The sequence below is a fragment of the Salvia hispanica genome, chromosome 5, assembly GCF_023119035.1.
Source record: "Salvia hispanica cultivar TCC Black 2014 chromosome 5, UniMelb_Shisp_WGS_1.0, whole genome shotgun sequence".
NCBI classification, from domain to species: domain Eukaryota; kingdom Viridiplantae; phylum Streptophyta; class Magnoliopsida; order Lamiales; family Lamiaceae; genus Salvia; species Salvia hispanica.
Genome location: NC_062969.1, coordinates 693,609 through 706,380, shown reverse-complemented (window position 1 = coordinate 706,380; position 12,772 = coordinate 693,609). Strand labels below are relative to the sequence as shown.

Genomic DNA, 12,772 nt, shown 5'->3' with positions numbered 1-12,772 from the left:
ATTTAACCGTCCCACCACATTCCAAAGAATAATCAAGAGGCACTAGTCCCCTAAATTCAAGATCCACCGGTTCACTTCCAATTCTATTTTTTGAATTTATAAAAATGTATAGATACTCCAATCGATTACATTCCTATTAAAATCTGTGTGATTTGAATTTAAACAAATAATATATAGAATATTATGCAGCAAAAAGATAACCAAGAGTCTCTCTAGAGTCAAACACCTTCTGCATTCACTACGTTTTTATGAGCAACAAATGTATGAATTAAAATAAGAATCTAATGCCTAAGGCCGTTAATTTTATTCTATCTATCTATGTACTGCATTATCAACGTCTATCTCATTTATTTACTGTTTAATTTAAAACTAACAGAATGGGAATTTGGAAGGGCTAATGACTCTTGGTTAGCTTCTTCCACCATTAAAAAGAGTGTGAGTGCATAAAGATCTTAATTGTATCCATCTTTGTTTCTTACCACCAACATTAACACCATGCCAGATGTTAGACTGATCAAGTCTACAATAAACTAATATTCATAAACATGATTTAGCCAAAAATAAAACTATATTCATAAGCATAACCTCATGATAGCATGTTATATCGAAAACGAAGGAATCGTATGCATTAAAATTTATTCGTTTGTTGAGACTGAAAATATTATTCTTCATAATCATTGGAGTCATGAAAACATACAGTCTGTAAAAGTAATGTGGAATGAATGGCCGTCTTCTCTTCTTCCAACACAGAGAACCTTTAAATACAAGATGCAAGAATGGAAGGTTGAAGATGTGAAAGACATTATCAAATATTTCGAGCTTCTTTATATATTACATGAATGATCCGATCCACAAGGACAATGATTGGGAGTTACTTGAATATTATTGTCTTTTTTGTGAAGTACATGCAACATACACAATCAGTCAGGGCATATATAATTATTGCCATTTAAGTCAATTTTTCATAAAATCTTTGATACTCTCAAGTTGCAATGTATTTGATCATACAATGACAAAAAATAATCAATAATTTGCATACACTACAAGTATGAGACAACAGGAAAATAAAGGATATTTGCACTACTTTCAGACTTCTTTCTTCATCCGTTTGTTGGAATTTTGAGTGAGCAAAACATCAGAGAGAGCAGAAGTGGATGTTAGAGAGGCTTTTAGTATGCTCAAAGCCTGCGCCAATCAACAAACTTCTCTCAACATATACAATAAAATGTTAATCAACGTGAATAATGCTAAAAAAGTTAAAATTATACCTCTTTGAATCCAATTTGAATCTCCCTTTCTTCAACATCAGACATCAGGATCTTAAGGCTATTCAGACTCGAAACAACCGAGACAGCACAAAAAGGGGTCACATTTAGATCATCAGTCACATGATAAGTCATTGGTCCCTCAAGATAACAACCTTGCCCTTTCGGAAAGCTCACAGAAGAAAATCTTGAGAGATTAGTAATGTAGTTGGCAGGTAAGCATTCTTCAACAAGAGGAAGAATCTGGTTTTTGGAGATACAACCATGAGGCAAATTGGGATTCATTAGCCTCTTTTTGGCGTCTGTGGACTTGAAATACTTGTCACCTATGAACTCAGCTGTGCTCCGATACAAGTTGTCGATAGCCTTAACACAAGTCTTTCCATCCATTAGGTGCTCGGCTCCTCCTATTGGTATGTTGAAGAAACTAAACAGAAACTCAACAAAATCTTCCCTAGCTTGAGCATATAAAAACTTTCCACTTGATTTTTGCATTGCCACATTCAAACTTACACTCATAGAGTTGGGACTTTCTTCTTCTGATATTTCATGCAATGGAGTACTTGTTGAATCCATGAGTGTTGTTTTGTTTAGGATGACGTCCGACAATGGAGTTGGCGACGTCAAGGATGCCTTCAACAGCTTCATAATCTAATAAAATTACCAAAATATCTAAATTCAAAATGATTACAAGTATTGAGAAGAATTGAAATTAGAGAATCAAGAATCAATAATCACCTCATTGAACCCGAGATCCACTTGGATAACCTCGGCCTTGTGCGTGTCTGGGATGCCAAGAAGCGACATGATTCGAACGAGTCCAGTCTCATTTGGAAATATTTGCAGATCATCAAGGATTGTGAAAGTTGCTCTACAAATAGTCCAAACTCCATCACTAGAACCAGACTTAGACTCCTTCTTAGCTACTTCATCTGCCATGGTATAAAAATCGCAAACTTTGCAAAACTCGATATGATCATAATACATGCTTATACTCTGAAATGTATTACCACAGTGACGAAACTTGTTCGAACAATAGAAATATTTAGCAGGATGAAAATCGGTAACATCAAGTTTGAGCCTTTTGTATTGATCTTCAAGTGAAGTGGTTGGATTGAGCAGAATCTGCTTAGCACCATCCGTCACAAAATGGGAGCTATCGAGATTCGATAAGCTACAATACAAAGTGCTTAAGCTTCCAATGGAAGGCAGCTCATCTCCATAATGCTGCTTCAACACCTTGATAATTCTTCCCAAAGGCAGAGTCAAGAAGCTTAACAAAGTGTCGACGAAATGAGAGTCAGCCGTTGCAAAAAGTACTTTGTTTCTCTCTTTATCAATCATCACTTTCAACAAGAATGTGTCACCCTTTGCATCTTCAGAGCCCTTTTCATCCTCAGACATTTTTTATATTATTATTAGAATGGAATAAAGGAATTGAGAGGTCTTAGCAAACCCTCTCTTTTTATGGAGAAGAAGTTAGCCTAATTCTAAAGAGAATCACATGGTACATCAATTTTGTATACTTTAGGTAAAATCAAACTTTATTTCAAATGCCATTGTGAAAAATTCAATTATGGACTCTTTGAATTTGCAGTATTGGAATTTGGAGAGATTAATTAACCGTCTCTAAATAATAAGGTCAATTTATTGGCCACATAAAGGGTCGGTTTGCAGAATTAAATACGAAAATTCAATAGTATCCTTTTCTATTAAAATATATATTTTTTTTTGTGAATGAATGTATCATAGTTTCAAAATTAGTAATGTCAAAAGGAAATTTTACAAATTTTGTATTGAGTCTCTTATTAATCTATGTTTTACTTAATTCTGTGAAGTAAATCAAATTATAAATCTGTTTTTTCTGTGATACAAAAGTTTGGTCTATTCTGGAGTGTGGTGGGTAATATATTAATTCTTCATTCTTCTTTATAATAGTAATAAACTAGTTTCACACAAAATTTCAAAGTGTGTGTGGTAAAAAAAATCTCATATATATTAGGAAAATAAATTAAATCCTAGCAAATTTAATAATCAATTCCTAAAATATATGAAAATAATAATTAAACAAATCAAATTACATCCTAACAAAAGATATGACTAAATAATAAATAAGATATTCTAGGAGAAAATTAGGTAACATGCAGCGGTGTTGTATGAAATTGTAGGCAAACTGTTCGATGAAATGCTCCTGGTTGTCGAAACAATTTTTGTTTGTACCTTTTGGTAATCTTCGGAATTCGTTGAGTGATTACCTTGAAATGTTGCATTTTTTTTTTAATTTGGTAATGGAGAAATGCGATTGTTATAGTTTTTGTATGAAATTGTAGACAATATGTTCGATGAAATGCTAAAAAGTGGAAAAGGCTTTCACTTTTTCTTGACAAAACTAATAGAATGATATATCAAAAATGAAAATGACTAGCTAGAGAAACACAATATTCATAAGTACGATTTAGCTAAAAATAAAGCTCAACAGCTATCAGTACTTTCAAGTTTAGGCTTTTTCTTTGGTTGTTCGACCGGCACGGAACTGAGCAGAGCATCGGTGAGAACAGACGTGGACGTAAGAGACGCTTTCAGTATGCTCAAACCCTGCAAACATCAAAACTTGATTAATCAACGTCAACATTCAAACAAATTCACAACAGTAAATTCAAATAAAATTTACCTCTTTCAATCCGACTTGCACCTCTACTTCTTCAACATCAGACATAGCGATATTCTTCTCCCGTAGAAACGAAATGGTCGAATGAATGCCAAAAGGACTCACAGTCAAATCATCCATCACCATATACCCTATTGGTCCCGAAAGATATCTACCCTGCCCTTTCGGAAACGCAAGGGAAGAAAATCTAAACATTTTAAGCACATCATTCTTCATGCATTCTTCTTGATCAAGGGGAAGGATGTAGTTTCCGGAAACACATCCATGAACAAGACTAGGTTTCATCAGTCTCTTTTTCATATCCGGACTCTTAAAATACTTCTCGGCCAGATCAGCAATGCTCCGTTGCAAGTTATCTATAGCCTTAATACAAGTCTCTCCAGCCAGAAGATGCTCAACTCCTCCTAGTGGGATCACGAACAAACTGAAGAGAAACTCAACAAAATCATCCTCAGCTATAGCATACAATAACTTATGTTTAGATTTTTGCACCACCACTTTCATGACAATCTTCTTAGACCCTATCTTTTCTTGAAATGCACTATGATCAACCAATGTCTTTGGCTCGGGAGCACGAGCCAAACTTGTTTTGTCTAGCACGAAGTCCGACAATGGAGTTGGGGAGATGAAGGACACCTTCAGCAAACTCAAGATCTATTCAAAACAAAAGTAATATTTGTAAGCAAACACTACAAAAGCGGAATGAAACTACAGAGAAAGAAGCAAGAATAATCACCTCGTTGAACCCGATCTTCACCTCAATCGACTCAGCCTCGTCCATGTTTGTAATTCCAAGAAGGCTGGTGATTTGAAAGATACCTAAAACACTGGGAAATATCTTGAGATCATCAGAGATGATGAAAGAAGCCCTATCCGCGGCGAAAACTCCTTCAGAAGCAGCTTTAGGCACTTTTTTAGGTTCGTCCGTTGCTGTAGTTGTATGAGTATGAATATGACTGTATTGGCAAACAACTTTGTCATAGTAGATGCTCACACTATGAGTCCCAAGATTGCAGCCGCGACAGTGAAAATATTTAGTAGGCTGAAAATCAATGAGGCTCGGCTTTAGCATTCCGCATTCAACTTCAAATGGACTTCTTGGATTTAGCAGGATCTTCTTGGCATCGTTTGACACGAAGTCAGCGTTGTCAGCGCATGCTAAGCTGCGGTACAAATTGGTTAGGCCTCCAATGGCGGGCGCCTTCTGGCCGAAGTGGTCGTTAAGGGCTTTGAGAATTCTTCCCATAGGCATACTCAAGAAGCTCAGCAGAATGTCCACAAATTGGCGGTCGGATTCTGCAAAGAGAACCTTCTTTTTCTTCTTGTCGATCATCACTTTTAAAGTGAACTTGAAATCCTCACTTGCATCAGACATCCTATTAACTTTGGTGGAAAGAAAGTAAGAAACAAAGATTAATGGAATCAATGAATTATCATCTTTCTGCACTCTTGTTCTTGCAAATAGTGTTAATTCAACACTAAATTACATTTTCGCTTTGCATTTATTTTGATATAGTCTATATTAGTATCATTTGTACTTTATAATGATTTGGTGTGTGATCAAATACTAACTAAGTTACAGTAATAACTAATATCAATTTTGTGTGTTAAAAATATCAACACAAAGACATATATTTATCCTAATAACTAATATCAATTTTGTGTGTTAAAAATATCAACACAAAGACATATATTTATCAATATTCTTGTGTTGATAAACTTATGTGTTTGTGTTGATATTTAAATTTACATATTTTACTGATATAATTATGTTTTTGTGTTGATAATTATAATGCACAGATTGAAAGTTATTAGTTATTAACCGAAATAGCACACTATCGCAACCATGATCTACATAATCAATTCACGTCAATTCTATATTATACAAAACCGAATTCCAGTTTCCTAAGAAAGTCAAAATAAGTATCTCTATCAATAGTTTTCAGTTTTAAAAGCCACAAAATTTCGATTTTTAAAAATTTACTATATGGTTATAAAGAAAACTGATTCTTACCGATAAATTTTGGATTATATAATAAAGTAGGTGAATTTTTGTATGCAGAAGCAAGAGTTAATGTACAATCACAACTTACTTGACGGCGGAGATCGGTGCAGTGACGATTGGAATTTCAAAACCAAATTGGAAAAGCAAAATAAATAAATTGATATTAGAGATTATGATGAGTGACACTTGAGTGAATAAATATTCTTTTCAAGGGTATCAAATCTAGGTTTTTGCTGGTTATATAACAAGATCTTGGATTAGAATGGCTTGATTATGGATGATATACGGAATATATAGGGAAGATATGGATTAAGATTTTTCTCACATTCCTACCGCCAAAATCAGCCGCCTAAATTAATACTATATTTCATTTACCCTTTAATATATAGTATTTAGGATAGGGGTGGCAAATCGTGCGTGTCGGGTCGTTATCGTGTCGACACGAACACGATAACAACAAACACGAACACGACCCGTTAAGAAAACCTCAAACACGAACACGAACACGACCCGCTACCCTCAGACACGAACACGACACGAACCCATTAACGACACGAACCGTTTCGGGTCAACACGACACGAACCCATTAATGACACGAACATAAGTATTGAAAAATGAAAATAATAAGAATAATAATATTAAAATATTATGTGTTAATAAGAATAATAATATTAAAATATTATGTGTTAACGGATAACACGAACACGACACGAACACGCATTGTTAACGGATAACACGAACCCGACACGAAATTTTCGTGTCCTTAATGGGTCGACCCGATAAGGACACGAACACGATAAGCTCTGACCCAAACCCATTAATTTCGTGCCGGTTCGTGTCGTGTTATCGTGTCGTGTCAAAAATTGTCAGCCCTAATTTAGGAAAAGATTTCATTTTCCAAATGAAAAGTTTGCGGTTTAGAAAGATTAAATAATCAAATCTTTAATCTATATTAATAATTGTCAAACATATTACGTAGGCATTTAAAGAATAATAATATGTACAAATACTCCCTTCATTCCATAGACTATAGAAATAGATCATTTATGGTACACGAGTTTTATTGTATAATCAGTAAATTAGCAAAGTAATAGAAAAATAAAAATAATAATTCAAATTGTATAGTGCTAGGATCCATAAATAATTAAGTAAAAAAGGAGAAATAAGTTGTTATAGACTATTTTATGGGACAAACGAAAAAAGAGTATTTATATTAAAATATTGAGAAATAAAGTATATAAATTAATCTATTTTTGTGTTATAAAGTTCTTATATATGCATACTTTGACACGAAGCCTGCATTTCTTTTTTTGTTTTGGATATTTTTTTTATATCACGCCTTTCTAATCAAAGGGGTCACTACTATCACATTGAAAAGGGACAATTTTGACATTCTCAATTTGCAAAACATATGATCATGCAATGAAAAAGCAGACAATCGAAACATTAATGTGCACATCAGAAAAGTCGAATTGACTTGAAAACTAAGAAAATACTGATACATTAACAAAGCTGCAGGGATAACAAATTTTGCAAAACTCTCAGACTTCTTCTTTCATTCGTTTGTTGGAATGTTGAGTGAGCAAAGCATCGGTAAGAGCAGAAGTGGATGTTAGAGAGGCTTTCAGTATGCTCAAACCCTGCATCAACCAACAAACTTCGTCTCAACATATACATAAAACATCATGTTAATCAGAGATTAACAAAATTCAAATTGTAGCATGATCACCTCTTTGAATCCAATTTGCATCTCCCTTTCTTCGACATCAGATATCGGGATCTTCAGGCTGTGGAGACTCGAAAAGACAGAGACAGTACAAAAAGGCGTAACGGTTAAATCATCAGTCACATGATAATTCATTGGTCCCTCAAGATAACACCCTTTCCCTTTGGGAAACTTCTCAAAAGAAAAAACTGAGAGATCATCAGTGTAGTTAGCAGGTAAGGATGCTTCAACAAGAGGAAGAATATGGCTTTCGGAGATACAACCAAGAGGCAACTTGGGATTCATTAGCCTCTTTTTGGCACCTTTGGTCTTGAAATACTTATCACCTATGAATTCAGATGCGCTTCGATACAAGTTGTCAATGGCCTTAACACAAGCCTTACCTCCCATGAGGTGCTCGGCTCCTCCTATCGGTATGTTGAAGAAACTAAACAGAAACTCAACAAAATCTTCCTTAGCTTGAGCATATAACAACTTTCCACTTGATTTTTGTATCGCCAATTTCAAACTTACATTAGTTGAAGTGGGGTTTTTTTCCATTGATATGTGGTGCAATGGATCCCTTGGAGAATCCATGAGTGTTGTTTTGTTTAGAATGACTTTCGACAATGGAGTTGGCGACGTCAAGGATACCTTCAACAACTTCACAATCTAACACAAAAACAACTAACTAGAACTGATAACAAATATTGGAAGAAGATTGAGATTAGGGAATCAAGAATCACCTCATTGAATCCAAGATTGACTTGGATTACCTCGGCCTTATGCACATCCGTGACTCCAAGAGGCGTCCTGATTTGAACGAGTCCAATCTCATTTGGAAATATTTGCAGATCATCAAGGATTGTGAAATACGTTGTTCGTTTAGTCCAGACTCCGTCACTAGAACCAGCTCTCGACACTTTGTTAGCTACTTCATTTGCCATATTAGACTCACAAATTTTGCAATACTTGACATTATGATAGTACTTGCTTACACTACGAAATCTAGTATCACAACGACGAAACTTGTTTGAACAATAGAAATATGCAGCAGGCTGAAAGTCAGTGATATCAAGTTTGAGCCTTTTGTATTGATCTTCAAATGAAGTGGTTGGATTGAGCAGAATCTGCTTAGCACCATCCGTCACAAAATGGGAGCTACCGAGATTCGATAAGCCATGATACAAGCTGGTTAAGCTTCCAATGGTAGGCAGCTCATCTCCATAATGCAGCTTCAACACTTTGATAATTCTTCCTAACGGCAAAGTCAAGAAGCTCAACAAAATGTCTACGAAATGGCGGTCGGCTGTGGCAAAAAGTACTTTGTTTCTCTCTTTATCAATCATCACTTTCAACGAGAATGTATAACCTTTTTCATCCCCAGACATTTTCGATAGCATATTTGGTACAAACAAACTATTATGATACTAGTAATTTGGACAAAGTAATTTATATTTCTCAGCAAACCCTCTTTTTATGGGGAAGAAGTTAAACTAAGAGTCATAAGTCCCATCAAATTCCAAAGACTATTTGTATTCACTCCCTTTATGTGATAATCAAACTTTTGAATACACCTATCAATGTTATACATAAATTGAATCTTCAGTAGTATTTCAAACTTCCTTTCAAATGAAATTGTATTTCAATCGACACAAATTGTAATTTAGTTGGAAATAAATAAATAAATTTATTAGTTGGAAATAAATAAATAGTAGTGTGACATCATTTAGTACAAACTACAAAGAAGATCTAGTATTGAACTTATGGAACATCAATTTTTTTCCATTTTAATCCGTTCACAATTATGTTTTTAATCAAATTTTCCCCACACAATTGATTAGTACTGACTTTAATATTCTTCCCCTTATTCACAACATACTAAAAATATTCAAATGAAGGCATATTGTAAGCAAAATCACACTCTTTCATGATAATCTTGACAGTCTCAAGTTGCAAAGTATTTGATCATACAATGCCAACAAAAAAAAAACAAAAACAATATCTTGCTTCAAGAAAACTAAGGATGTAATAAAACAAAAACAAAGCTGCAAAAGTAAACAATACTTTGCACTACTTTCAGACTTCTTGCTTCACCCGTTTGTTGGAATTCTGAGTAAGAAGAGTATCAGAGAGAGCAGAAGTGGATGTTAGAGAGGCTTTTAGTGTACACAATGCCTGTATCAATCAAAATGAATAATTCTACAAATTTGCAAAGTGTACTATTTGTTACCTCATTGAATCCTGTTTTAATCTCCCCTTTTCCTGTATTTGGTTGTTTGATCGGCGCGGAATTGAGCAGAGCATCAGTGAGAACAGACGTGGACGTAAGAGACGCTTTCAGTATGCTTAATGCCTGCAAACAAACATCAAACTTCATCAATCAACATCTAAACATACATACAAAAGCAGTACTAGTTTCAAAGATCATTTACCTCTTTCACTCCGACTTGCACCGCTCTCTCTTCGACATCAGACATAGGGATATTCTTCTCACGTAGAAAGGAAATGGTCGAATGGATACGTAGAGGCTTCATCGTTAGATCATCCATCACCATATACGCTATTGGCATAGCGACATATCTACCCTGCCCTTTCGGAAACTTAAGGGAAGCAAATTTGAAATTTTGAAGTTCATTAAGAGTCATGGATTGTTGATCAAGGGGAAGAATGTAGTTCTCGGAAACAGAACCGTGAACAAGACTAGGTTTCATTAGTTCATTTTTCATAGACGGACTCTTGAAGTACTTCTCAGCCAGACCAGCAACGCTCCGTTGCAAGATATCTATTGCCCTAATACACGTCTTACCGGCAAGAAGATGCCCGACTCCTCCTAATGGTATGACTAATAAACTGAACAGAAAATCAACAAAATCATCCTCAGCTAGAGCATACAATAACTTGCCTTTAGACTTTTGCACTACCATTTTCAGAACCAACTTCTTACACCCTAACTTTTCTTGATGATTAACCAATGTACTTAGCTCGGGAGCAAGAGCCAAACTTGTTTTGTTTAGCACGAGATCCGCCAATGGAGTTGGGGAGATGAAGCACAGCTTCAGCAGACTCACAATCTATTCAAAAGAAAAGTAAAATTAGTTAGCAAATAGTAGTACAAAAGCTGAATCAAAGTATAGAGAAAGAATCAAGAAGAATCACCTCCTTCAAACCTATCTTCACATCAATCGACTCGGCCTTGTCCATGTTTGCAATGCCAAGAACGTTGGCGATTTGGAAGATACCCATAGCACTGGGAAATATCCGCAGATCATCAGAGATGATGAAAGAAGCCCTGTCCGCAGCAAAAACTCCTTCAAAAGCAGCTTTAGCCACTCTTTCAGGTTCGTCTGTTGTTGTAGTTATACGACCATATTCTGGGTGCATAAGGCAATGATCAGCTTGATCATAGTATATGCTTGCACTATGAGTCCCAAATTGGCATTGGCGACAATGAAAATATTTAGTAGGCTGAAAATCAATGAGGCTCGGCTTTAGCATTCCGCATTCAACTTCAAATGGACTTCTTGGATTGAGCAGGAGGTTCTTGGCATCGATTGACACGAAGTCAGCGTTGTCAGCACATGCTAAGCTATGGTACAAATTGGTTAGGCTTCCAATGACGGGCGCCTTCTGGCCAAAGTGGTCATTGAGGACATTGACAATTCTCCCCATAGGCAAACTCAAGAAGCTCAGTAGAATGTCTACAAATTGGCAGTCGGATTCTGCAAACAGCATCTTATTTTCCTTCTTGTCGATCATCACTTTCAAAGTGAACTTGAAATCCTCGCCAGCCTTAGTCATCCTAGCTAGTAGTATTGGTGTTACAAAAAGAAAGACATGTGAAATTATAAGACTGGTTAGTTTTTCACCAAAATTCATGATTTATCTATTAATTATAAACTGTTTTTCGCCAACAATTTATGGATTTAATACAGCAATCTAAAGGGGAATTTTGTATGCACAAACAAGAGTAAATGTAGAGATACAACTTACCTAATCACAAAGGAGTGTGATGCAGTAATAGGAGAAATAATGCAAATAATGCAGAAACGTATTGAGAAATGACTGGTAAAATGAACTCAAAGAATTGAGAACTCTATGAGACCTTTATTTAGGCAAAGAGAAATTCTAAAATTATGGAAAATAAAACTAGAAGGAAAATAACTTAAAAGGAAAATAAGCAAAATAGGAAAACCTAATTTGTAGAACTAGAAGGAAAATAACTAAAAAGGAAAATAAGCAAAATAAGAAAACCTAATTTGTAGAAGGAAAAACAATTACTTCTAATATTTTTCCATGTACTAATTCTATTTAATTAGGAAATAAATAAAATCCAAAATATAATTTTCTTAGGCCATCTCCAATCCTTTACACTAAACTAAACCCATTTTAGAGTATGCATCACACCAAAAAATAATTTTACTCCAACCATTTACATCATTTTTAAAATTTTGTCTCACAAAATTTTTGCAACTGTGTTTCTTTCCTACAGCCAAGATCAGCCGCCAAAGTTCAAGATGGTAATTGCCATATCAATAAAAAAAATTTTGAGCATATAATTATGAAGAAAATTCTATCTTATAAAATTATATTATGTGATGAAGACATATTTACTAATCTAGAAAATTTTGGCTCTGTTTTTTAGTTTTCTATTTCTATTTTAAGCAAAATATTTCTTTTTAGTTGTATTATTATGTACAAAATTCTATATTATAGATTGTATAATTATGTGATGTAATAAATATTTCAAAAATGTTAATTATTCCAAAAAACAAATATTTACAGTACTATTCTTTTTCAAGTAGATTAGTCTGCCTTTCAATAACATAAATATATCATACTAGGGATGTAATCAATTGCTAACTCATTCATTAATTGCTAACTACGACTAATTTAAGACCATATTCGATATTTCACCGAATGGAATACTTGCTGAATCCATCCATGGCTGTTGTTTTGTTTAGGATGACATCCGACAATGGAGTTGGCGACATCAACGAAGCCATCAACAACTTAATAATCTAACAAGATTTATACAACACAAAAACAACTAGTTAGAGGTGGTAACAAATATTGGAAGAAGACTGAGATTAGAGAAGCAAGAATCACCTCATTGAATCCAAGATTG

At 34.7% G+C, this 12,772-nt stretch overlaps 2 protein-coding genes across 2 annotated transcripts; both read right to left on the bottom strand.

The window, feature by feature from the left end:
- Positions 1-3,737: 3,737 nt before the first annotated feature.
- On the bottom strand, positions 3,738-5,308 carry LOC125188094. Its single transcript, XM_048084833.1, has 3 exons — positions 4,670-5,308; positions 3,937-4,587; positions 3,738-3,860 (listed from the first exon to the last, which is right to left on the bottom strand). The coding sequence occupies exons 1-3, from the start codon at positions 5,306-5,308 to the stop codon at positions 3,738-3,740; spliced, it is 1,413 nt and encodes a 470-aa protein (XP_047940790.1).
- A 2,172-nt stretch (positions 5,309-7,480) lies between these two features.
- LOC125188093 lies at positions 7,481-9,035 on the bottom strand. The gene is made up of 3 exons (XM_048084832.1): positions 8,421-9,035; positions 7,669-8,316; positions 7,481-7,579 (listed from the first exon to the last, which is right to left on the bottom strand). The coding sequence occupies exons 1-3, from the start codon at positions 9,033-9,035 to the stop codon at positions 7,481-7,483; spliced, it is 1,362 nt and encodes a 453-aa protein (XP_047940789.1).
- Between the last annotated feature and the right edge of the window lie 3,737 nt (positions 9,036-12,772).